The 25,865-nt window shown below is 51.5% G+C and overlaps 2 protein-coding genes across 2 annotated transcripts; one reads left to right on the top strand and one right to left on the bottom strand.

Moving 5' to 3' along the window:
- Nucleotides 1-31: 31 nt before the first annotated feature.
- On the bottom strand, nucleotides 32-18,732 carry Plekha4 (pleckstrin homology domain containing A4). The gene is made up of 20 exons (XM_090322489.1): nucleotides 18,652-18,732; nucleotides 18,099-18,195; nucleotides 16,277-16,384; nucleotides 15,203-15,275; nucleotides 15,007-15,107; nucleotides 14,767-14,876; nucleotides 13,416-13,631; nucleotides 12,980-13,259; nucleotides 11,690-11,776; nucleotides 10,271-10,318; nucleotides 10,085-10,165; nucleotides 9,839-9,988; nucleotides 8,337-8,435; nucleotides 7,138-7,278; nucleotides 3,559-3,661; nucleotides 3,408-3,484; nucleotides 2,679-2,840; nucleotides 1,681-1,730; nucleotides 792-904; nucleotides 32-487 (listed from the first exon to the last, which is right to left on the bottom strand). The coding sequence occupies exons 2-20, from the start codon at nucleotides 18,180-18,182 to the stop codon at nucleotides 216-218; spliced, it is 2,355 nt and encodes a 784-aa protein (XP_090178615.1). The 5' UTR covers nucleotides 18,183-18,195; nucleotides 18,652-18,732; the 3' UTR covers nucleotides 32-215.
- Nucleotides 18,733-21,137: 2,405 nt separating this feature from the next.
- Nucleotides 21,138-24,906, top strand: Ppp1r15a (protein phosphatase 1 regulatory subunit 15A). Its single transcript, XM_090322362.1, has 3 exons — nucleotides 21,138-21,359; nucleotides 22,520-24,061; nucleotides 24,442-24,906. The coding sequence occupies exons 2-3, from the start codon at nucleotides 22,529-22,531 to the stop codon at nucleotides 24,748-24,750; spliced, it is 1,842 nt and encodes a 613-aa protein (XP_090178488.1). The 5' UTR covers nucleotides 21,138-21,359; nucleotides 22,520-22,528; the 3' UTR covers nucleotides 24,751-24,906.
- The last annotated feature ends 959 nt before the right edge of the window (nucleotides 24,907-25,865 follow it).

The following is a 25,865-nucleotide window of genomic DNA, read 5'->3' as shown; positions in this document are numbered from 1 at the left end:
CCAGGTGTCACATCCCCAAACGAAGAGAAAGTTACCAAGTTCAAAGTTTTAATCCAATTTTAGACAATGTAGGAGGGGAAAAAAAGTATCAATCATTGACCACAGATACCACGCCCAGGCCACGCCCCCTCCGCAAGCTGAGTGGCCCCACCGTGTGAATGGCGGCGCCAGGGCCACGCCCCCACAATCCGATTGGCTGCGGCGCTTGGGGCCAGTCAAAAACTGGACTGTAGCAGGGTGACTCTGAGAGGCCACGCCCCCTCGTCCTGCGTCAGGGCGGGCGGGGCGTTCCCAGGGTCCCACGTGGACTCCCAGGGGGCGGGGCATCTGCCCCTCCCACCGCCGGGGCGAGAGACTCCCTCGGACCCGGAGTTGGCCACGGGAGAAGATGGTGGGGGCGAGGCCACCCTGGGCGTGGAGTCAGCCGGGGGCGGAGGAGCGGGAGGGAGAAGGTCTCCCCGGGCCTCCAAATTTCCACTTGGAGTGGCTGAATGAGAAGAAGAGCACACTTAGGGCCGCCTCCATCCAAACATCCCGCCCTTCTTCCTTCAGATCCAACTGTCCCAGTTCCAAATCAAGCCTTCCCCCCTCAGCCCCGGAGACCCAGGTCCCCATTCCTTTTCTAAGATTTCGGGTGCTTGCTCACCTGGCCCACTTCTCCTCCTCGCTAGGACCCAACCTCCCCACTCCCTCCCCCACATTCTCCCCAAAAGAATGGTTTGACAGCACCTGCCCTAGACTCCAGCTCTCCCTTGCCCAAAGCCCAGTACAGTGACACCTCCAGTCATCACCTGTCATGACTTTGTGCCACTGAGATGCTTCACTGGCCAGGGCTTGGGAAAGGCTGAGAACCCGCTCCCGGTAGCCGTCGGAGGTGGGCAAGTATGGGGTGGTGATCCGGGGACTAGGGGAAAAAATGGAGAGAGAGAGAGAGAGAGAGAGAGAGAGAGAGAGAGAGAGAGAGAGAGAGAGAGAGAGAGAGAGAGAGAGAGAGAGAGAGAGAGAGAGAGAGAGAGAGAGAGAGAGAGAGAGAGAGAGAGAGAGAGAGAGAGAGAGAGAGAGAGAGAGAGAGAGAGAGAGAGAGAGAGAGAGAGAGAGAGAGAGAGAGAAGTTGGGGTTTAGGGTTAGGAAGATTCTGTACTGCTTGGACCAAGCTGGTGTGCTCAGACTTATGGGAGTTGTAGTTCCTGCCACGTGTCTCTTGGAGACAGTCCCAGTGTATTATGGGGTTTGTAGTCTAGTTTCACACTACACCAGTAATACTAAACTATTGGAAGGGGCCAGGATCATGGCCTAATGGTAGAATGCTTACCTAGCATGCACGAAGCCTGGGTTCGATTCCTTGGTACCATATACACAGAAAAAAAAAAGAAATTGGTTCTGTGGCTCAAGTGATAGAGCGCTAGCCTTGAGAAATCCCTAGAATAGAGCCCAGGACCTGAGTTTAGGAAGGGGTAGGGTTTGATTTAAGCCATGAGAGTTCTGGGGACTGCAGTATGCAACCCTTGTTATCAAGGAATTCTTGCTTTTGTTTTCAGATACTCTTCCTAGAGCTCAAGGAACTCTAAATGTTTTACAACATGAAGTTTACTATTCAGAAAATTCTAATAGCAATGCTGCCTGACACTCTTTTGCAAATTAATCTCCCTGCTCCCTTTCCCCTACCCTCCAGTTCCTTACCTACTCCAGGACCCTGAGCTTCTGAGCCATTTTGCAGCTCCTACGATAGGCTGGAAAGGAATTGGGGCATTAGAATTCCTGACTTCATTTTGAGGGTGAAGAAGAGAGGGTTCAGCAAGGAGATAAAATTTGTCCAAAGACGCTGACACGGCGTTATTTCACTTTTGTTTCTGGAAAGAGTGCTGGTTCACAAATTTCACCCACAATTCAAGTGGTTATGAATTGGAAGTAAAAGCACTTCAATGGCTTACATGTGGCGGGCTAGGTCTCAGCCTGGAGCACCTCTGAGGAGTGATTAATCATATACCCAAAGGATTAACCCGTTGATGGATTCATAGCATAACAGACCATTAGGAAGTGGGGCTCAGCTGGGAGAAGATGGTCTGTAGGTGTTGTACCCCAGAAGAGTTTATCTTGTCTCTGCCCTTATTCCATGTGCTTCCAATATGATCTACCACAACCCTCTGCCCTGGCTTTCCTTCCTTACCATAAACCCAGAAACAAAGGAGCCCACAAACAAGGACCAAAATTCCTTAAGCCACAAGCCAATCTTTCTTTCTCTGCGGTGTTTTTTCTCAGGTATTTTGGTACAGCAATTGACAGTTGACTACCATCAGATTCTAAGGCAGAACTATCCTGAGCTGTGGAAAATATTCTGGTCTCAAGTCCGCAGGACTCTCCTTGTTGAGATAATGTGGGAAAATTCCTTGCTCAATATTCCTCCCACCTCCCCCTGCTTCCTTTAATACCAATGCGTGAGAAGGAAAATGGAGCTTCCAATGAGTCCAGTGAACCCCGCCCTAAAGAAAGACCTGGGGTTTTCTCACCCACTTCTGACTGCCCACTGCTAGGAGAGCCAGGAAGCTGAGAAAGCCAGTTTGAAGTGATGGGATGCTTCCTTATCTCCACCCCATCTTAGGAGAAACTGAGGCTCAAAGTAGAAAAGTTCAGAGTCCTCTACCACCCCACTGCCCCATGACGGACCCCATTCCCCTCACCCTTTGTTCCATGTCAGGCTGGAGTCTAGCTGTGGACAGGGTTCTCCCCAGGGTGAGGAGGCTGGGAGAGGCAGGGCGTGGGAGAGGCCAGCCATGTTCCTGGTTTCTGCGCATGCGCTCCAGCTGCTCCCTGGCACTCATGCGGGGCCGGGCCATAGGGGCCTAGGAAGAGAGAAAGCTGGAGACTCAACCCTGGGCTTCCCCTTGTTCTGTTTTTCCCAACCGAAGGAAGCGCTCAGATTCTCTGGCCATAATGAGCTTCTGCAAGGAGTCAGAACTCTATCAATTGCACATAAAACAAACAAACAAACAAACACAAGCAGGCTGGGAGTGTGTCCTGGTGGTAGAGTGCTTGCCCAGCATGCACGAAGACCCAGGTTCAATTCCTCTGTACCACATACATAGAGAAAATCGGAAGTGGTGCTGTGGCTCAAGTGGTGGAGCTCTGTCCTTGAGAAAAGCCCAGTGCTCTCATCCTGAGTTCAAGCCCCAGGACTGGCCACACACACACAGCAAAATAAAACCTCTGAACTGGTTTTGGTCAAAGAAAGAATGGCTCAAGTGGCAGCAAGCCTGCCAAGCAAGTGCAAAATCACGAGTTCAAATTCCACTGTAGGCTGATGTGGGCTTGGTGGCAGAGCCCTTGGCCAACACAGACAAGGTCCTGACATGACACAATGGAGGCAGAGAGAGGTTTACAATCCACCTCAAGTCACACAGCTGACTTACCTTGGTTGCCAGCTGTGGGGAACAGGGACGGCAAGTCTCAGGGCTGGATGCCCGGGAGATCCTTGGGGACTCCAGACCTGGAAGGATAGAAGGGAGGATGAGAGGGCCAGGAACACCCTCACCCCACACCCACACCCTGCAGGATGCTCACCTGTCCTGTGCAGACTTGTAAAAGCACCGTCCCCTCCGGGGGGCCGCCCCCAGTCAGCCTCAGGGGACTGAGGCGAGCTCACTTCCACAGACTCAGGCAAGCTCTTTGGGGGTGGAAAGGAGGAATTGTGATGGTAATAACTGTTTCTGCAGGGCTCAGGGACTGAGACATAGCATGCCAATCCAGCCTGGCACTGGTGACTCATGCTGTACTGCTAGCAACTCAGGAAGCTGAAGTTTGACGATCACCATTCTGAGCCAGGCTGGGAGGAAGTCTGCGGCCCTCTTATCTCCAGTGAACCAGCAAAAAGCTGAAAGTGCAGCTGTGACTCCACTGATAAAGCACTAACTTTGAGCACAAAACCTAAGGGACAGCGTCTAGGCCCTCAGTTCAAGCCAAGACTGGCACCAATAAAATAAAATAATGAACCTAGCTGAGTACTAATGGCTCACACATAGCTACAAAAGAACTGAGGGCCGGGAGTTCAGCCTAGTGGTAGAGTGCTTGCCTAGCATGCATGAATATCTGGGTTCGATTCCTCGGTACCACATGCATAGAAAAAAAGCCAGAAGTGGTGCTGAGCCTCAAGTGGTAGAGCTCTAGCCTTGAGAAAGCCCAAGGACAGTGTTCAAGCCCTGAGCTAAAGACCAGGACCGGCAAAAAAAAGAAGAAGCTGAGACCTGAAGTCAAGATTCCAGGCCAAGTCCAGGCAGAAAAATCTTCCAGAGGGGCCAGGAGTTTGGCCTAGTGGTAGAGTGCTTGCCTAGTATGCACAAGGACCAGGGTTCGATTCCTGTGGACCACTTACACAGAAAAAGCTGGAAGTGGTGCCGTGGGTCAAGTGGTAGAGCTCTAGCCTTCAGAAAGCCCAAGGACAGTGCTCAGGCCCTGAGCTCAAGCCCTAGAACTTGCAAAAATAAATAAGAACAGGGGGCCGGGAGTTTGGCCTAGTGGTTAAAGTGCTTGCCTAGCATGCACGCGAAGACCTGGGTTCAATTCCTCGGTACCACATACATAGAAAAAAGCTGGAAGTGGTGCTGAGGTTCAAGTGGTAGAGCTCTAGCCTTGAGAAAGTCCAAGGACAGTGCTCAGGCCCTGAGCTCAAGCCCAGAACTGGCAAAAAAAAAAAAAAAAGAAGAGACTCTTGGGCCTAGAGTTTGGCCTAGTGGTTAAAGTGCTTGCCTAGCATGCATGAAGACCCAGGTTCGATTCCTCGGTACCAAATACATAGAAAAAAAGCCGGAAGTGGTGCTGAGCCTCAAGTGGTAGAGCTCTAGCCTTGAGAAAGTCCAAGGACAGTGCTCAGGCCCTGAGCTCAAGCCCAGGACCGGCAAAAAATAAATAAATAAATAAGAATAGTGACTGATACCTGGCAAGTAATGACAAGTGCAAGATTTTCTGTTACTCTGATCATAAGTCTGTTCTTCTGCTAAGCATGTGATCTCCACAATAATGGTGGAGTTACACAATAAACTCACAAGGTCATTAGATCTATTATTTTAAGTATTACTATTATTATCAACCTCATTTTCCATATGGTGAATTTAGGGGTTCACAATGAAGTTGATGACTAAAATAACAAAGATGGCAGAGCTGGGTTTCTGCACCTGGTCTTTTGAGTACAAGGTTCGAGAGTTAGAGCAAGAAGTGGCTCTGATTAGGCTATGACAACAGTGGGTTATGATCCGTGGTGTGAGCCAATGCCAGTGGTGTGAATGTTCCTGCCCACAGCCTGACTTCAGGCTACTGATAACGGAGATGAGCTGAAATGTGCTCAATGGGAGGCTTTCTAGAGCTGGCTCTGGCCATGATGCATTCTAATGACAGATGCTGGCCCTTCTTCGTCTGAGGGATACCATTGCACAGACTCCATCTCCCATGAAGTAAGTGCCAGTCCTGGGGCTTGAACTCAGGGTGGTGGCACTGTCGCTGAGCTTCTTTGGCTCAAAGCTAGCACATTACCACTAAACTACATTCCCAGACCTGAAGTGAAAATACGGAGGCTCGGTGCAGAAGCTCATGTTTGTAATCCCGGATACTCAGTGAGGACAAAAACTCACTAAGAGCCTGTCTCAACCAATAAAAAACTGGACGAAGGCCAGGAGTTTGGACTAGCGGTAGAATGCTCACCTAGCATACACAAAGCCTTGGTTTCAATTCCTTGGTACCATGTACAAAGAAAAAGCCGGAAGTGACCCTCTGGCTCAAGTGGCAGAATGCTAGGTTTGAGCAAAGTGTGTTCAAAGACAGTGCCCAGGCCCTGTGCCCAGTGCCAGTCCCCAGCTAGGCATGGTAACACATGCCTTTCAGGAGGTGTTAAACAGGAAGATTACAGTTCAGATGAACTTGAACAAAAAGGAAGACCAAAGATAACTAAAGCAAAAAAAAGAAAAAATCTGGGCATGCGGCTCAAGTGATAGAGCACCTGCCTACAAAGCAAGAAACGCCTGTCGAGTTCAAAACCCATTGTGGCAAAAATCAAAATACACTGCACAGCTCCTTACATCACATTCTTACATGTATTTGATATAATTAGCAATCTACAGTTAATGTAAGGTTACCTGGGAAGATGTGTGGAGAACACACATGCAATTATTGTTATTTTGTCTGTTGTGGAGCTTGAACGCAGTGGCTCAGCACTGTTCCAGAGTTTTTGTGCTCAAGGCTAGCCCTCTACCACTTAGAGCCACAGTAAATTGGAGATAATCTCACAGATTGAGGGCCAGAAGTTTGGCCTAGTGGTAAAGTGCTTGCTTAGCATGCATGAAGCCCTGGGTTCGATTCCTTGGTACCACATACACAGAAAAAGCCAGAAGTGGCGCTATGGCCCAAGTGACAGAGCCTTGAGCAAAATGCGTTCAAGGACAGTGCTCCAGCCCTGAGTTCAAGCCCCAGGCAAAAAAAAAAAAAAATCTCACCGATATTTATTCCTGCCCACTGGCTATGATCCAAGATTTTCAAATCTCAGCCTTCTAAGTAGCTAAGATTCCTGAGGGTTTTTGTTTGTTTGTTTGTCTTCTCAAGGCTAGCATATTTCCACTTCATTGCTGATAGAGTCTCATGAACTTTCCTGCCTTGGCTGGCTTATAACTGGGATCCTCAGATCTCAGCCTCCTGAGTAGCTAGGATTACAGGTGCAAGCCACAAGCACCTAGCTCCATAATGCTACTTTATTAGTTATTTATCTTGCCATTCCTGGGCTTGGGCTCAGGGCCTGAGCACTGTCCTTGGACTTTGTCAAGGCTAGAGATCTACCACTTGAGCCTCAGCACCACTTCCAGCTTTTTTCTATGTATGTGGTACCCAGGAATCGAACCCAGGTATTCGTGCATGCTAGGCAAGCACTCTACCAAACTCCCGGCTCCTATAATGCTACTCTATATAAGGGATTTGAGCAACCAGAGAGTTTCATATCCACAGGAAGGAAGGTTATATTAACGACCCCTTTGTATAACTGAACGAGAAAGGCAGGCCTCTAACTGAGACAGTACTTACCCCAAATGGGGAAGCTTATCAAGAGACTAGATAAAAGGAGGTGTGGCCTGGGGGGGTCAGGTGGGACACAGGGGAGGGTCTCACCTCTCTCTCTGAAGACTCTTCTCCTTGGAGCGCAGAGGGTGGGGACTCAGGCTCAGCAGGTGGGGGCTGCTTCAGGGGGCCCCCCAGACCCGCCATTGTGTCCTCCACCATCCACAGCTGCTGCTGAGCGGAGGCTCTGTCCTGGGAAACAAATACATCCAAGATGGGGGGGGGAAATCCAAGCAGAGTTACAACAGGCCCAGAAAGGCTCAAATCACCAGGTGGTTTGTGGGGTCAGGATTATTTTCCCTGAGTGGGTCCAGCCCACTGACCTCCCCGCTTTCCCCCATTCTTTTTTTTTTTTTTTTTTTTGCCAGTCCTGGGCTTGAGCTGAGGGCCTGAGCACTGTCCTTGGACTTTCTCAAGGCTAGAGCTCTACCACTTGAGCCTCAGCACCATTTCCGGCTTTTGTCTATGTATGTGGTACTGGGGAATCGAACCCGGGTCTTCATGCATGCTAGGCAAGCACTTTAACCACTAGGCCAAACTCCCGGCCCCTCCTCCATTCTTTTTTGAGACAAGGTCTCCCTAAGAAACTCAAATGAGCCGATAGGGTGGCTGACGCCTTTAATCCTAGCTACTCAGGAGGCTGAGATCTGAGGATCAAGGTTGAAAAGCCAGCCTGGGCACAAAAGGACCTGAGACTCTTATCTCCAATTAACCTCCAGAAAATGGGAAGTGGGGCTTGGCTCAAGGGTAGGAAGGTAGCCTTGAGCTGAAGAGGGACAGCTCCCAGGCCTAGCTCAAGCCCCATGGCCCACAAAATGAACAAATGAATAAATAATAAAGATCTATGATCTGGAATCCACTAACTAGGCTTAGAATGAGGAAGAAGGCAAGTCTGAAGCAAAACCCTTATGGTTTCTATCTCAGGGAATGGGGTTGACTTGAGGAAGGGTAGATCTTCAGGCTGGAAACTGCACAGCAAGGGTGTTGGGAAACAGAACGTCAAGTTGCCAGACCTGAGGGCAGAGCTGAGGGTGGGTTTTAGCAATGGGAGTCTGAAAGGGACCAGAGAGGAGTCCTGAAATGGTTCTAAATAGGAAAGTAGGTCCTGGCTACCATTAGAATGAAGGCAGGGGAGGGGTCAGTGAGGGAAGGGGCGGGGCTTCTGCCATGGGGCGGGGCTTAGAGGCAAAGGTTTCTTGGTGGAACTTGGGAGTGTAGGGTTGGCTTTGGGGCCTAATGGGAGAATGTACCTGGGGAGAGCCAAGGTGCAGCAGGTACTCCAGGGTTTCTCTCAAGGTGCCCAGTTCCTGTTCCAGGCCACTGTAAGTGTCCCAAACATGCTGTCGCTCCTCAGGTTCCCCAAGGCAGAAGGAAACATGAGGTTAGACGTGACGGGGTTGGGATTACAGGTACCTACCAGCAAACCCAGTGAGTCTGCAGAGTGTTTACACAGGGGAGCAGAAAGCAATTCTGAATTGGAGCTTATGGAAAGCCAGATGCCTAAATCAAAATCACCACCTCAGCCCAGTGCTGTGGGCTCCCGCCTATAATCCTAGCTACCCAGAAGGCTGAGATCTGAGGACTGCAGTTCAAAGCAGTCTGCCTGGGCAGAAAACCCCATGAGACGCTGATCTCCAATTAAATACCAAATAGCCAGAAGTAGAGCAGTGACTCAATTGATAGAGCACTAGCCTTAAGCACAAGTGCTGAGGGACAGTGCCTAGGCTTTGAGTTCAAGCAAGCCCCAAGACTGGCACGCACGTGTGTACACACACACACACACACACACACACACACACAAAATCACCATGTTGTAAATGGAACTTTATAATCCATCATTAGTATTCAAAGGAAGAAAAGAAAAAAAAATAGAGGAAAGAGATAAAAGGAAAAGGACAACAGAAAAAAGAATCTAGGGCTGGGAGTGTGGCCTAGTGGTAGAGTATTTGCTTAGCATACCTGAAGCCCTGGGTTCAATTCCTTAAATATCAAATAAAAAAGGCTAGAAGTGGGGCCGGGAGTTTGGCCTAGTGGTAGAGTGCTTGCCTAGCATGCACGAAGACCCGGGTTCAATTCTTCGGTACCACATATATATAGAAAAAGCAGGAAGTGGTGCTGTGGTTCAAGTGGCAGAATGCTAGCCTTGAGAAAGCCCAAGAACAGTGCTTAGGCCCTGAGTACAAGCCCCAGTACTGGCAAATAATAATAATAATAATAATAATAATAATAATAATAATAATAATAAAAGCTGGAAGTGGTGCTGTGGCTCAAGTGATAGAGCACTAGCCTTGAGTACAGAGAGGCTCAAGAATAGAGCCCAAGTCTGGAGTTCAAATCCCAGTACTGGCACTCACAAAAAAAAGGAATCTAACTTGTTTTTATTTTATGCTCATACTGGGGCTTGAACCATCTAATACTGGTACTCTACCACTCAAGCCACATCCCTACTTCCAGCATTTTGGTGGTTCGCTGGAGGCACCTGCCTGATCTACAGTCAAACCACGATCCTCAGATTTCAGCCTCCTGAGTAGCTAAGATGACAGGCGTGAGCCACTGGCGCCTGGTGAAACAACCCCTTCTTAAACTTCTAAACCACGTCGTGTCCCTTGGCAGCCTCCCCTCCATGATAATCCAGATTACCGGGTAAAAATGAACCTAGATCGTACTTTCTCGAACTTCCCCAAAGCCCTCTGCTTCTCCATGATTTCTACCAGTCCAGGGCAGGTAATCTGCTCCTTCCCAGATTACTCACCTGGGCTAGGTGACAGAGGGCGGCCCTTACACTAACCAGCCGGTCCTGCAGGAGGCGCTGGCGACCCCAGGCCCTCCCAGGAGCCGGCACCTCCCTGGTTGCCTGACTCAGCTGCTGCCTGGTCAGCTCCAAGGCTGCCTCCAGCTGCTCCTGCTCGCCAGAGGATGGGGGTTAGAGTTCTGCACATCAAAGCCCAAGGACTCACCCCCCCCCAACACACACATGTCACTTTTCCCATTCCAGAACCTTCTCCTCCTGCCGTTGATCGATGTCGTCCTGAAGGCTTCTCAGGAGCCGATCCTGCCCGCACAACTTAGTCAACAGAGTCTGGAGAGATGAGCAAAGAAGTTGTTCATCAACTCCATCTAGAACATTCTTCTCCCCCACCCCCACTTTGGGAACTCAGCAAAAGTTTGATCTGGGAGAACTTACATCTGTCTCCAATCTTTGATGGAAGGTTGAGTCCAGGGGGGGACCTGGCTACAGAGGAGAAAAGGTCCAGCTCAAGGAGACAGGCAAGTCCTTCTTGAAACTTCAGGTTCCCCCAACCCCCCACCCCTGGACACCCTTCTTGCTAGCTTCCCTCCAATGTCAGGAAACCTCAGTCACCAACCCTCAGATCCCCACCTTTGGGGATAACTCACTGGCTCTGTCATCAAAGAGCCATGGCAGATATTGGACTTAAAAAGAATGGGGACCAAGTTGGGTGGCTCATGCCTGTAATCCTAGCTACTCTGGAGGCTGAGATCTGAGATCTTTCTCAAAGTCCATGAGGGTTTTGTTGTTGTTGTTTGTTTGTTTGTTTGGTCCTGAGGCTTGAACTCTGGGCCTGGGCACTTTTCCTGAGCTCCTTTTGCTCAAGGATACTGCTTTACCACTTGCACCTTTTCTGTGATTTAATTGGAGAGAAGAGTGTTACAGACTTTCCCGCCTTGGCTAGCTTTAAATCTCAGTCTTCAGATTTCAGCCTCCAGAGTAGCTAGGATTATAGATATGAGCCATAGACACTGGCTCCATGAGACTATCTCCAATTAACCAGTAAAAAGCCAGAAGCAGAGGTATGGTTCAAGTGGTGAAGTGCCAGCACTGGGCAAAAAAATCAAAGGAACAGTGCCCATGCCCTGAGATTAAGTCACAGTACTAGCATGAAAGAGGAGGAGGAGGAGAAAGAATAAGAGGAGGAGGAGGAAGAAGAGGAGGAGGAAGAAGAAGAGCAGGAGGAGGTGGTGATGTAGGTAAAGAAGCAGGAGGAGCAGGAGGAGGAGGCAGAGGTGGAGGCGACAGTGGCAGCAGCTGCAGCTGCCACCTGATCATGGACACAGTTGGGTTGCAAACTAAGAAACACTCTGGGTCTGGCAGCATGGAAAACAAGGCTTTCAGACGAACCTGACATCATACTTCCTTCTCCAAAACGACGAGAAATGTCATTTTGGTTATTTTAAGCTTTGTGTTCTTCAGTCCTGGGATTTTAATTGGCATCCTAGTGCTTGCTAGGTAAGTGGCTTTATTACTGAGCCTTCTATGCTTCAGTTATTTTTCAGAGAAAGCCTTCTGTTTTCACCTGGGATTGACTGACCTGGATTACAGTCTTCCCTAGAGCTGGTATTACAGTTAGGCACTACTGAACATAGTTTGTTGAAATGGGTTTCTTTTTTGCTAGCCTCCAACATTGTCACAACATCTGTCTCCAGAATGTGCTACGTTGTCAGAACAGCTATAGGAAACTAACTCAAGCACCTACTCAGGAACACAGAATTTTCTAGACTCCTCTAGAGTCCTAGGCATGAAGTGATATTCCTGATGGCAAAGAAGGGGACTTTTGTGACATCTAAGGAACCCCAGGACACCTACCAGTAAAACCATAGAAGCCCGGGTCCCGGGAGGTCTTGGGGGTAGCTGGAGATAAGTGGAAGAACCAGAGGAGGCCGGGGAGGAATACTGAAACAAAAATAGTACACAGCAAATGTCAGAATGCAAGTGCTTTTGACACTTTTTATTGTTGTTGGTCATGGGGCTTGAACCCAGGGCCTGGGGACTGTCCCTGAGCTCCTTTTGCTCAAGGCTAGCACTCTACATCTTGAGCCGCAGAGCCATTTCAGGTGTTTTGCTAGTAAAGTGGAGACAAGAGTCTCAGGACTTCCTTTGAGCCACAATTCTCAGCTCTCAGCCTCCTGAGTAGCTAGGATTACAGGGTCACCACCCACCAAAGTCCAGCTGTTTTTGACTTTTTGAAGTTTACACAGCACCCTTGCCGTTCTTCCCTTAACTAGTCACCAAAGTTTCAAAATAAATGGGTGATGGAAGCTAACTGTGAATATCACGGGTACAAGCTTGTGAGGATGAGAAGCAGGTAGCCAACTATTTTTGGTTTGAGTTTTGTTTTTCACCAATCCTGCGGCTTGAACTCAGGACCTGGGCACTGTCCTTGGGCTTTCTCAAGACTAGAGCTCTACCACTTTAGCCACAGCACCACTTCTGTCTTTCTGTGTATGTGGTACTGAGGAATTGAACCCAGGGCTTTGTACGTGTTAGATAAGCACTATACCATACTAGGCCACCATCCTGGCCCAACCACCTTTATCTTTTTTTTTTTTTTTGTCATGGGGCTTGAACTCTGGATCTGAGTGTTGTCCCTGAGTTTTTCAGTTCAGTTTTTCAGCTGCTACCCTACCCTAGAGGCTCAGCCCCTTTCCCCCTTTTCTAGTGGTTAATTGGAGAGAAGCATCTCACATTCTTTAGAGCCTGGGCTGGCTTTGAACCGAGATCCTCAGATCTCAGCCTCCTGAGTAGCTAGGATTACAGGCTTGAGCCACGGCACTTGGCTATGCTACTTTAGCTTTTATTTATACTTTCTGAGACCTGAAACAAATCAAACCATTCTATCCCACCGCACAGTGTTGGAGAGGTGTCTGGACCACAATTCCCATGATGCTTAGAGATCAAAGGCCAGGGATCATGGGAGGCCCAATGGGAGATAGAGGCCTGTGAGATATTTCCCTTACTCCCGCTTTGTAGCTCAGTTCCTTTAGGAACTACAATCCCCACAATGCACAAGGAATAACTATCCGGAAACGCACAGGGGACGATGTCTCTGCTGCCTCATGGGAGATGTAGTTTTTCTGCTTAGACCTCTCTGTTTACCTGCGTCTTGGGCTCCTGACTCCAGTGCTGGGTGCTCTTGGAGGGTCGAACTCCGCCTGCATCTGAGGATGCTCCTCGTCGGGGTGTGGGGGGCCGGGAGAGGGTCTGCCGCTGAGGACCCCAATCCAGAGGAGGCCGGACATCGATGCGACTTAAAGGAGTGTGAGGTCGGGCAGGGAGGGTGGCATCTCCTGATGAGGGAGGGGGTCGCCGAGTAGGAGCAGACCGGGGCCGGGGAAGGCTCAGAGGGGAGGGAGGGCGAGAAAGCGGGGTGAACAGGCTGTGGTCAGGACAGAACCGCGCAACTGAGTTAGCCAGAGCCCCGTGAACTGGCCCCGCCCTCCCACAGGCCCCGCCCCGCGCTCTGGCCCCGCCCCGCGCTCTGGTCCCGCCCCGCGCTCTGGTCCCGCCCCCTCCGCCTGCCAGCCTTACTCACTCCGGGCTTCTTGTCCTCCTCATTCCTGGGCTGGTCTGCCGGTCTAATGTAGGGCTGGGAGAGAGCAGCCTGGATCTACCAGGACCTTTGGAGAGCCAAGCCACCTCCGGTGATTCTGAGATGTGCCTCGCTTCTCCTCTGCTCACTTCTGGGGGGCCCCCAGGGCCTCCAGGGCCCTCCCCAGGCTGGGGATGTGGGGGTGACCTGGATCGCCCACTGGCAAGGTGGCAAACAGAGACATCACTCGTTTGGATTTCCTAACAGCTCTATTTTCTTAGTGACCCACCCTGAAAAGGGACTTGGGCAATAATGAATAGTGTCCCAACTCAGAGATGGGGGAGAGGGCCTCCCCCCACTCCCATCCGCTTGAACTCAGGGCCTGGGCATTGTCCCCAAGCCTCTTTGTGCTCAAGGCTAGCACTCTTACCACTGGAGCCACAGCACCGTTTTTTCTAGGTTTATTGGAAATAAGAGTCTCACAGGGTCTTTTCTGCCTAGACTGGCCTTGAATCATGATCCTCAGATCTGTCTCCTGAGTAACTAGGATTACAGGCATAAGCCACCCGTGATGGCTGTAAAAGGCCTAACTGTAGCAGTGACTGGTTACCAGGGATCTCAGATGCATCCAGGTCACAGGACCTCATGCCCTGGACTATGAAAAAGACAAGAGTTCTAGGCTCCAGACAGTTTTAGGGCAGGCCAAGCCTAAGAGATAGTCTAACATCAAGAAAAAAAATTCTGGGGGCCAGGAGTTTGGCCTAGTGGTAGAGTACTTGCCTAGCACGCAGAAGACCCAGGTTTGACTCCTAAGTACTATGTACATGGAAATAACCTGGGCTCAGCGTCACACCTGTAATCCTAGCTACTCAGGAGGCTGAGATATGAGGATTGCAGTTCAAAGCCAGCCTGGGCACTAAAGACCAGAAGACTCTTATCTCCAATTAATCTCAAGAAAAACTGTGGCTCAGGGGTAGGGCCATAGCCGTGAGCTGAAGAGCTCAGGGACAGCACCCAGGCCCAGAAAGAAGAAAAAGAAAAAGCTGCAAATGGCATTGTAGCTCATGGTAGAGCGCTAGCCCTGAGAAAGCCCAAGGACAGTGCTTAGGCCTTGAGTTCAAGCTCCAGAACTGGCAAAAAATAAATAAAAATCTGTTATATGACACTGTTCATGGGGTAGGAGAAAATGAAGATTTCTGAAGAAGCCCATCAGAGAGTATAACATGGACAACATGCATCAGAGCGAGCACAGACTGAGCTGAGACAGAACATGAGATCCTCTGATTGGAGGAGAGTCAGGGGTAATTGGGATGATCAGAATGGAAGCCATGTTTGTGGCTTGGCCTCCACTCACCAGTCCTCTCCCTCTGCCCTTGAGGCCCGACCCAGGGCCCGAAGCCAGCCCCTCAGGTCCTCTAAGGTGTCAGCTGCTAGAACGTAGGTCCTCATGCCAGGGTGTTCTGCCTGTGGGGAGAAGAAAAGGCTCTCTATAAAGGAGGTCACTGACCCTGGTTAAGAGCTTTTATCTCTAGTGGTATATACCTTCTGCCCCAGGACCTGTCACCAGCTATCCCCAGGGAATGGAGGAACTCACCGTAAAGGTGAAGCGTCGCCCTCGAGGGGCTCCCGGCCCATCTGGTCTAATGCTGTAGCTGGGGAGCAGAACACTACCCAGGACACTCTCCTCTCGACTGTCTGCAAAGAAAAGGAAGGCGCAAGGAAGGGTTGGGGGCTAGGAGTGAGTGTGGGAGGGGGGGTCTTCCCCAATCCATGCCATCCGAGACACTGACCCTTGTAATAGAAGAGGCAATGGCCAGAGAGAACAAACCAGCGGCGTTTCCAAAGCCGGAGTCCAGAGCTGTCCTGGGAAGAGAGTGGGAGGGGGAGAAGCCTGAGTGGAAAGAAAAGGAGAAAGTAGACAGAAACTGAGATGCTTGAGAACAAAGCCCCAAAGACACATGGGAGAAGAGAGGCAGGGATGAGAGGGACCCAGAGGAAGGGAAGGGTAGAGAGACACGTTGAAGCAGGGTATTCCCGCAGAGAGCTGAGTGACAGATTCTGTACAATCAGGCCTGCATTTGACTCTGAGATCCCTTCATCCGGTGCCCTGAAGTCATGTGCCTGGCAGGACTCTCAGCTGATTGAGACATTTAGGAAGGCTTTGGTGAGATAATGCGCCACAAATGGCAGGGATTTTTTTTTTTTTTTTTTGGTGGTGGGGCTTGAACTCTGAACTCTGGGCTTGGGCGCTGCCCCTGAGCTCTTCAGCTCACGGCTAGCACTCTACCGCTTTGAGCCACAGTACCACTTGTGGTTTTCAAGTGCTTAACTGGACATAAGAGTCTCATGGATTTTCATTCCTGGGCTGTCTTTGAACCATGATTCTCAGATCTCCTGAGCAGCTGGGATCACAGATGTGGCATCTGGCTGATCAGGGAATTTAGAGAGAGAAAAAAAAAAAAGTGATCCATGTCTCCTGGAACCTGAGACACAGAGTGGCCTGGATGGTGGTACTGAGTCATGAATCCAATACCCAGCGTCATCACCTCTGCCTGCACCACTCTACCGCCCCCATCCCTGTGCCCATCACCGGGAAGTGTGATCACGCTTGGCATCCCAGTTATGCTTCAGGTCCTAATTAGGAGGGTGCAGCTTGAGGGCAGTCCCGGGGGCTGAAAGTCAGACCCTGATATGAGGACCCCAGTGCAGCCCAAAGTAGTCAGTGAACAAATGAATGAATGAATGAATGAAACAATGTGAGGATAAGGGGAGAGGCAGTGAGTCCCATCAGGAGACATGGAAGGAAAGAAAGAAAGGACAGCTAGATCACAGCCCCGCTGTTCCCTTCCTTCTGTGGACCTTACCTGCTTATGAAGCCAGCCCCGAATGTGCACAGGCAAGTTGGGGTCCCTTCGGAGGGCATGGCTCCTCTTTCCAAAGGCATGGACTTTGTGTACTGCTCGGGTGGGCTTCTGAAGAGAGAACACAGGCAGGAGGGAATGGGGGCTCACTGGGAATGGGTTCCAGGAGGAGTAAGGGGGGTAACCAATAGAGATCTCCCTCGTTGTTCTTAGAAGCCAAGCCAAGAAGAGAATTACATCAGCTGGAGTTGGTTACAGGCACCTGTGATCCCAGCTTCTCAGAAGCAGAGGCGGGAAGACGGCAGGAACCTGTCAGAATTAACTGTCTAATTCTGCTTTTGTTTTGTTTTGTTTTATGCCAGTCCTGGGCTGGAGCTCAGGGCCTGAGCACTGTCCTTGGACTTTCTCAAGGCTAGAGCTCTACCACTTGAGCCTCAGCACCACTTCCGGCTTTTTTCTATGTATGTGGTACGGAGGAATCGAACCCGGGTCTTCATGCATGCTAGGCAAGCACTCTACCACTAGGCCAATTTTGTTTTTGTTTCTGTTTTGTTTTGTGAAAACAGTTAAACCTCCTGACCACCGACATGTGGTGTGTTCCTTATGGTAATGCAGGCCGTGTATCTTCCTGGTGACAGGTCTACCTGTGTGTGCTGCTTACTTCTAAAAGCTCAGCCCCACGCAACGTGGAGAGTAGTTGGCGCACGGCTATTAAACTGACTTGTAGCTTGGTTCAGTGAGTGCTGGTGAATCTATTGCTGGGGGTTCAGAACCCCCCAAAATAGCTAGGATATTACAAAGATGACAGTCAGGGAACAGTCAGCATAAAACTCCATCTCAGTGGCTCATGCCTATAATCCTAGCTACTCAGGAGGCTGAGATCTGAGGATCGTGGTTCAAAGCCAGCCCTGACACTAAAGACTGCGAGACTCTTCAGTTAATCACTAGAAAAAGGAAGTGGGGCTGTGGCTCAAGGGGTAGGGCTATAGCCTTGAGCTGAAGAGTTCAGGGACAGCACCTAGGCCCAGAGTTCAAGCCCCATGACCCCCTAAAAAACAAAATAAAAAATATTATAATAAATCTGGAGCCAGGCACTGATGGCACATACCTGTAATCCTAGCTACTTCACAAGCTGGTATCTTCAAAGCCCACCTAAGCAGACAAATCTGTGAGACCCTTCTCTCCAGCAAAAAGCTGGAACTGGAGATTTGGCTCACATGACAGAATCAGCCTTAAGTGAAGAAGCCAAAGGAGAGTATGAGGTCTTGAGTTCAAGCCCCAGTACTGGCACAACAGAAGGGAGGAACAGACCGGAAGTTTGCCCTAGTGGTAGAGTGCTTGCTTAGCATGCATGACGATACAGATCGATTCCTCAGTACCACACACACAGAAAAAAAGCCAGAAGTGGTGCTGAGGCTCAAGTGGTAGAGCTCTAGCTTTGAGAAAGTCCAAGGACAGTGCTGAGGCCCTGAGTTCAAGCCCCACAACTGGCCAAAAAAAAAAAAAGCCACCACCTCTCAGTTCCTGAGGGACCCAGGCTGGAGCTTGGCTTTAGCAATCAAGCTCAACAGAGGCACTGCCCTTGGCTTGGAGTTGGGGGGGGGGGAATAAGAGGGGTGGGGACAGAATAGGGTGTGGCTTCAAATTCCCCACTGCTGCTAATGCTTGACTCGGGACTAGCCAGGTCTGGCAGAGCCCCTTGTTGCTAAGGATCCTTGCTGTCCTTAACAACTAGAGTCCCAGGGCTAGGAAACAGGAGAACAGGATAACCCTAGGACCCCCCCCCACATACACTTTCTCCCCATGCCCATCAGGAAGCTCGTACCTTCGAGCTCGAGCTGCTGAGTGAGGAGACGGTGGAGACGCTGCTGGCCAGGCTGAGGCTGCTGTGAGGTCGAATCTCCTCCATCAATGGCTTGGAGCTAGAGAGAAAGGGGCTGGTGTCTGGCCCGTTAACCCAGCTGGGATCAGGGATGGGGTCAGAGGCTCCAAGGTCAACGGAGGAGGAGGTGGGGGAGGAGAAAGAGCCTGTTGTTTAAAGTTGGAGGGGCGCTGGGCTAGGACTGCATACCAAGGGCAGTGCCAAGAGAGGTGGGCGGCCCTGGCAGCTGCGGGGAGGGGGCAGCTGTCTGAATGCTGGCCAGAGAATAGGGGCTCCTTTATTCACACCCACTGAGCCCTGGCCAGGAATGTGGCCCCTTTTGTGCTTAAAGACCCCCTCTCACCATTCTCTGCCTCCTTCCGGCTGCCCCAGGCTACCTGTCTCCCCTCTTCCCACACCCCCCAGCCATCCTTACTGACTCCCCAAACCCAGGCCTGCTGCACCCAGGTGGGAATGCACACCCAGCCAAGCCCTCCCAACACAGCCAGAAACTTACCTGACCCTGGCAGGGACTGGAGAGGGGCTGGTCTCTTTAGATGGCTGTCTCTCTCACTTGATCATTCCCTGTCTCTCCCTCCTCTCTCTCTCTCTCTCTCTCTCTCTCTCTCTCTCTCTCTCTCTCTCTCTCTCTCTCTCTCCCTCTCTCTTTCTCCCTCTCTCTCTTTGTCTCTTCTGGGTTTCGTCTCTCTGTTGTCTCCAATCTCTTAGCATTTCCTGTCTCTCTCAATCCTTTTAAGTTTTCCCCTCTAATTGAATCACGTCCTAAATCTCAGTCTTTCTTCTCCTTATCTCTCTCTGTCCCCCACCTCTAACGTGCACTTTCTACCTAGTCTTGCACTTTCTCTTACTGTCAAGACCTCTTCCTCTTTCTCTCCATGGCTGCTGTTTCCTTCCCGTCTTTCGGGTTCTCTTCCTCACTCTCTCGTCCTCCCTCTCCCAGTTTCTCTTTCCTCTCTGCTGGTTCTCCCTCTACCAGCCCTGCCAGCCGCCCACGGGACTGTCTCCCCTCCCAGTCCTGGCTGTCCCCGCCCCCCCTGGCCTCCCCACCCCAGCCTGACCCCTGGCTCAGCCACCCCCACTGCTGAGGGGAGGGACTGAGGGCCCCCCCTCAACTCTTCGGTTCCCTGAGCGGTGACTGGGACTTCTCAATGTCCTGAGCTGGGCTCTCAACGCTATAGAGTCTCATGGAATTATGTGGTTGGAAGTCTAGATGAATGTCCCCCTCAGTGAAAAGGATTTCGGGGCCTGTAAGGAGGTCCATAGCTCAAATTCCTGAAGCCCTGGATTAGGGTTTGGGATCTAGAATGGTGGCTTTGACTGGGGCAGGGATGTTGAGTTTATCTCCCCCAGGGAAGAGGTGATGAGTTTCAGATCGCCACCTTAGACCCGGGTGAGAATTCTCGTCAGACAATTGCTGGGACCAAAGTCAGGACAGGGTAGAGCTCAGTGGAGCACATCCCCAGGACCATTCCCTCCCACCGCCTGCACCAAAAGGTTATGAGCTCTAGGGAATGTGACTTAGTGGTAGAGTGCTTGCCTCGCGTGCATGAAGCCCTGGGTTTGATTCCTCAGTACCACATGCACAGAAAATGTTGGAAGCAGCACTGTTACTCAAGTGGTAGGGTGCTACCCTTGACCAAAAAGAAGCTCAGGACAGTGCTCAGGCCCTGAATTCAAGTCCCAGGACTGGCAAGAAAGAAAGAGGAAGAGAGGGAGAGAAAGGAAGAAAGAGAAGAGAGAAAGGAAGGGAAGGGAAGGGAAGGGGAGGGGAGGGGAGGGGAGGGAAGGGGAGGGAAGGGGAGGGAAGGGGAGGGAAGGGGAGGGGAAGGATGATTATGGACTCATCTGGCTCCCTGAAATTCGTACCAGAACCATACCCAACCAGAATTTCAGTTCAGATAAACAGACCTTCTGCATCCATTTCCAGCAGTAAGACCCAGGAATACAACCTTGTGACCATGAATCAAGTCCGTTTAGCAGGCATTCCCCCCTCTCCCTCTCCCTCTCCCCCCTCCCTTCCTCTCTCTGTGCCAATACTTTTGGCCCCTGTCTCTTAGCTTTCCCTCTCAAGGCTGGTGGTGCCCTACCACTTGAGCCACACCACCACATCCTGCCCCAGCTGGCCTTGAATGCTGATCCTTAGATCTCAGGTGTGAGCTTTAGGTGTGACCCATCCAGAGCCTGGCAGTTTATCGGGCGATACACATATGTCGTATTGGTGTACACCTACTATGCGCCAGGCTTTGTCCTAACCATGGAGAAGGCTTCCATTTTTGCTTCCATTTGCAATGAGTCTGGATTCTGCTGAGACCCCCTAACCACGTCCTCCTGGGGAAACGGCTTCACTCCCAACGTTAGGTTTGTGTATCTGTGCTACAACAATATCTTACCCCCCAGAGAGGATGTCGCCCGGGCGTCAAGGTGGGAGGCTTTAGACATGGCCTGTTGGCTAAATTAAAACACTGGTAAGGCCGGGAGTTTGGCCTAGTAGACTGCTTGCCTAGCATGCATGAAGACCCGGGTTCGATTCCTCCGTACCACATACATAGAAAAAGCCAGAAGTGGTGCTGAGGCTCAGGTGGTGGAGCTCTAGCCTTGAGAAAGTCCAAGGACAGTGCTCAGGCCCTGAGCTCAAGCCCAGGACTGGCAAAAAAATAAAAAAAATACAGGTAAGAGCGCCAGTTTCTCCCCCACTCCACGCTTTTGATTGACAGGTTGTTCAGGGGGCGTGGCCACACTGGGAAAGGCTGTGACGTCACTCCACGCCTTTGATTGACAGGTTGTTCAGGGGGCGTGGCCACGCTGGGAAAGGCTGCGTGACGACACCCCACCTGGAATCTCCGCGAGACTTTTCGGTATTATTTTCCACTTCCCCTCCCGAGGCCCTGTGATTCCTAGACCCCGCCTCCCCCGTGACGTCAGCACGCCCGCTGCGTCGGGCTATAAAGGCCGGCGGCTCGCGTCACCCCGTGGTCAGCCTCCTTCTCGGACTGTGGATGTTTACATGCGGAGGAGCGCGGCCCGGCCTGCGGTTTATTCGTCCCCACAGGGCTCGCGACGTCCGGTGATACGTCGAGACCCCCGCCCCGCCGCCTGAGGGTGAGATGAAGGCGCTGGCTTCCCGAACCGTCCGGACCTGCGATCGCTGGTGGAAGCCGGAGCCGACGCTCCCGTCCCCGGGGTGACGCGCACGCCCCAGCCTGAGTGAGTGAGCCGCGGGGCCCCCGAGTGGCCGGGGATCGAGGCCAGACCCCCGGTCGGGGAGGAGGAAGGTGGTGGGCCAGGGCAGCGGCGTTGTAAGGAAGGGGGCCCACCGGGGAGCCCGGAGCCCCGCTTCTGACGACGGGGCTGTAGTCCCCCGTCTGTGGGAGCGAGGCCTTGGGAATCACACCGGGGTGTGGCGGGGCCTCAGGTGAGCATGGAGACTTGATTTGGTCGGTTTTCAAGATCATCGAAGAACTGGGGACACGAGTGTGGACTACTGGATATTAGGAAAGGGAGCCAGGCTCCCAGATTTAGAGAGGGGAGGAGAAGCGAAGGGCACGGATGGGCGTGGCTGGGTGAGCAAGGAATTTGGGAGGAATTCCCTTGTTGTTATTTTTGTCCTATGACTCATAGCTGTGCCCCGAGGTTTTCCCGAAAAGTCTTGGTCTCCGAATGGCTCCTTCCTTCCCCTGGTACTGGGATTGGGCCCCAGCTCTTGTGTGTGCCAGGCAAGAGCTTGGTGCTACAAGCCCTGTCTTCCCACCCCCTCCCCCCCCCCCGACCATCCCCACCCCCGGTCATGGGGCTTCCATGCTGGGCCTGGGCATTGCCCCCGAGCTCTTCAAGGCTACGGCTTTACCCTGAAGTCACAGGGCACTTCTGGTTTTCTTGTGGTTAATTGGAGATAAGAGTCTAGTAGAGGGCGGTGGCTCACCCCTGTAATCCTAGCTACGCGGGCTGAGATCAGAGGATCCGCTGTTCAAAGCCAGCCCTGGGCACTAAAGACTGGAAGACTCTTATCTCCAATTAATCACTAGAAAAGGGGAGGTGGGGCTGTGGCTCCAGAGGTAGGGCAGTAGCTTTGAGCTGAAAAGCTCAGGGACAGAGTTCAAGACCCATGACACGGACTTTAGTGCCCCAGGCTGACTTTGAATCATGATCCTCAGATCTCAGCCTCCTGAGTAGCTAGGATTACAAGCATGAGCCACCGAGCCTAGCACTGGCATTTTTATTTTGAGACAGGATCTTATCATCTTATACTGGCTGCACTTGAACCATCTTCCCATTGCCAGAATAGCTGGGATTACAACAGTGTCGCATCACACCACCAGTATGGCTCCTAAATTTTCTTTCTCCCTTCCACACCCCTTTCCTTCTAGCCCAGAAAGATGGCTCCAAGCCACAGGTCTCACACTACCCAGCTCTGGAGGGATGTTCATTCCTTCTACCTCCTGTCTCCACTGATGGGCTTCCTCAGCAGGGCCTGGAGCCGGCTGAGGGGCCCAGTACCTCCAGAAGCCTGGCAAGTACAAGCAGTAACAGGAGCAGATCAGGGAGATGCAGGTCTGGAGGTAGATGCCTCGGCTGCTGGAGCAACCTCCCAGGCCCCGTGGAGCAGACGCCCTCACAGGGAGGCTGATAGTGGAGTTCCTGAAGATGGAGAAGCATCCTGGATGCCCTGTGTGGGCCTGGAATCCAGTAATAATTCCCCTCCTGAAACCTGGGGACGTTCAGATGGAAAAGATGAAGAATGTGGCGAGGCAGAAGGAAGCAGTGTCCCCGGTGACCATGAAGGGAAGTTTATGGGTAGCCTGCTGATAAGGAGCCTGCAAGCTCCTGATAGCAAGTGTGGGGAGGTGGCTGCTGAAGAGGAGGAGGGAGGGACTGAACTTGCTTATCCTCCATCACACCGGGACAGTTGTCCAGCAGTGGAGGATGACAACGATGGGGAAGCTGCTGAGGAAGGAGCTCCTGGAGCCTCTACTTCCCCACTGTCTCCAGAAGCCAAGCCTAGCGTTTGGGTGTATTGCCTGGGGGAGGAAGAGGATCGAACCACGGAGGAGGAAAAAAGAACAGAAGCCAGGGAGACCTCCATTTCTCCCTCATCTTCCTATCCCAAGGCCTGGGAGTATTGCCCAGGTGAGGCAACTGAGGAGACAAGAGAAGCTGCCGAGGAAGGAGAAGCTGGCCCAGAACCTGATGCAGCTCAGAGACAGCTGCTCAGGGCCTGGGAGTGCCAGCCGAATGAGGACAACGACACTGTGTTAGGAGCACCGTCCATTCTTCGCACTGGGGTGTCCGCGGGGGCCTGGGTGTGTTCTCCAGGAGAAGACACAGAAGATGAGGACGGTGAGCTGGAATCCATGGAGGAGAGAGCTGGGGATTCCTCATCCATCCCCCCTACAAGTGCATTCTTGAAGGCCTGGGTCTACCGGCCTGGGGAGGACACGGAGGAGGAGGAGGAGGAAGAAGACGAGGAAGAAGACGAGGACGACGAAGACGAAGAAGAGGACAGTGAATCAGCATCAGCTGAGGCTTCCTCATCTAAACACCCTACTAATGTCTTCTTGAAGGCCTGGGTGTATCGACCTGGGGAGGACACAGAGGAGGAGGAGGAAGAGGAGGATCAATTTGATGATTCAGAAGCTGCTGAGGGAGGAGAAGCTGCTGAGGGAGGAGAAGCCGCTGAGTCAGGCCCTGGATCCACCCAGATCAGAGGCTGTGTCTGTCAGCCGGAGGAGACTGAAGAAGAGAAAGCACCTGAGCCCCTCCCCTTCCAAGTAGCCATCTATTTACCTGGGGAGAGGCCACCAGCCCCGTGGGCTTCTCCTCAGCTGCCCATCCGACTGCAGAGACGCCTGAGATTGAAAGAAACCCCCATCCAGGAGCCAAATACAGAGATTCCTCCACACACCAGAAAGGTCAGCTCTGGGCCCATAGGACTTGGATTCTGACTGTAGACAGCTGAGCTTGAAGTTTGGGGGTGGGGGAGAGGCTCGGGCTGGAGGCCAGGCCTCCAGGGTCCCTGTGTTGCAAAGGATTGCACCTGCTACTCGGAAGATTGCATGTCCTGCAATCCTCTGAGAAAGACCCGGTCCCCACGGGAGGCAAGCCGTGGCTCATGACAGCTCCAGGAAACTCCATTGTATGAGTCACAAGCTGCCTTTCCGGTGGCAGGCAGGTGACTGGCCCAATAGGCAACATGTTTGTGTAGTTAATTTTTCCATTCTCTCACCTCCCTTCTGTGTATATCCAGCTCGGTGCCTTTAGAGTCTGAATTCTGGTGTCTGTTTGTCCCTAGGTGCGATTTTCTGAGGAGGTCACTGTCCATTACCTGGTTGTCTGGGCGGGGCCAGCACAGGCTGCCCGTCAAGGCCCTTGGGAACAATTCGCCCGGGATCGAAGCCGTTTTGCCCGGCGCATCGCTCAAGCTCAGGAGCAGCTGGGGCCCTGCCTCACCCCTGCCACTAGGGCCAGAGCCTGGGCACGACTGGGGAACCCACTCCCGTTTCTGTACCCCATACCTGCCCCTACTCAGACCTTGCCTCCCTCCCTCCCTTTGGAGATCCCAGCCCAGGCCACACCCCTTCCTCTCCCTCCCCTCCTGTGAAATCCAGCTCCTGGCTTGCACCTTAGTGGGTAAGAAACAAGGTAGTGCTGCAGTAACTCAAAAAGCCAGAAGTGGAGCTCCATTAAAGTGCTAGAGCGCTAGCCTTGAGCACAAAGAGGCTGAGGGACAGCGCCCAGGCCTGACCCCCCCAAAAATATATATTATTATTTATTATAGTGTTGATTTGTATATGAAATAAAACTTTTGTAGTGAGAAACTTTTGTGTACACTGGTTGTTTCCTATATTTGAAGAAAATACACAGAGGTTAAGGCCTGAGATTATAAACTACATTTCTCTCCATCTCTCCAATGAAGGCTGTTTTGGGTTTTGTTTTGTTTTTTCCTCTGACATCTGCCTAAATCTAAACAATTTTCTTTCCTGAAGTGGGAATTAGAATCTTAACTCACTGATCCCTAAAGACTTAATTCGAGCTACTCACGAGAATGAGCTCTGATGCTTATGGTTTGAAGACAGCCCAGGCAGACAAATCTAAGAGTCTCATATCCAGTTAATCAGCAAAAAGCCAGAGGCCTGGCTCAAGTAGTAGAGGGCCAGTCATTAGTAGAAAAAGCTAAGTTTAAGTCTCAGTATCGGGTTAGTGCCTAGGCCTGTAGACCTAAGTACTCAAGAAGCATGAGGTCTTGAATTCAAGCCCCAGTATCATATAGTTTGTTTTTTTGGGGGGGGGACTGAACTTGGGGCCTGAGCACTGTCCGTGGGCTTTCCTCAAGACCAGTGCTCGACCACTTGAGTCACAACACCATTAATGGTATTTCTATGTGGTACCAAGGAACCCAGTCTTCATGTATGCTAGGCATTCTACCACTAGGCAAAACTCCCAGCCTCATACAAAAGTTTGTTCCCTAATTTTACTTTTTTTTTTTTTTTTTGCTAGTCCTGGGGCTTTAACTCAGGGCCTGGCCACTGTCCTTGAGATTTCTTAAGGCTAGCACTCGAGCATTTGAGCCATAGCACCACTTCCAGCCTTTTCTGTGTACATGCTAATAAGGAGGACATCCTGCTTGCTAGGGCAAGTACTCTGCCACTAGGCTATACTTCCAGCCCCTAGTCTCACTTGTGTGTGTGTGTGTGTGTGTGTGTGTGTGTGTGTGTG

This window comes from Megascapheus bottae, chromosome 31, assembly GCF_031878675.1.
Source record: "Megascapheus bottae isolate mThoBot1 chromosome 31, mThoBot2.hap1, whole genome shotgun sequence".
Taxonomy (NCBI): domain Eukaryota; kingdom Metazoa; phylum Chordata; class Mammalia; order Rodentia; family Geomyidae; genus Megascapheus; species Megascapheus bottae.
This window is presented reverse-complemented; position numbering and strand designations above follow the sequence as displayed.

Excerpts from the sequence above, each read along its gene's own strand:
- Ppp1r15a (XM_090322362.1), top strand. The coding sequence starts at position 22,529 with ATGGCTCCAAGCCACAGGTCTCACACTACCCAGCTCTGGAGGGATGTT. Across the intron at positions 24,062-24,441 it reads TTCCTCCACACACCAGAAAG|GTGCGATTTTCTGAGGAGGT; the intron begins GTCAGCTCTGGG and ends GTTTGTCCCTAG.
- Plekha4 (XM_090322489.1), bottom strand. The coding sequence starts at position 18,182 with ATGGAGGAGATTCGACCTCACAGCAGCCTCAGCCTGGCCAGCAGCGTC. Across the intron at positions 13,260-13,415 it reads AGGAGGACAAGAAGCCCGGA|CCTGTTCACCCCGCTTTCTC; the intron begins GTGAGTAAGGCT and ends TCCTGACCACAG. Across the intron at positions 3,662-7,137 it reads AAGAGTCTTCAGAGAGAGAG|AGCTTGCCTGAGTCTGTGGA; the intron begins GTGAGACCCTCC and ends CCACCCCCAAAG.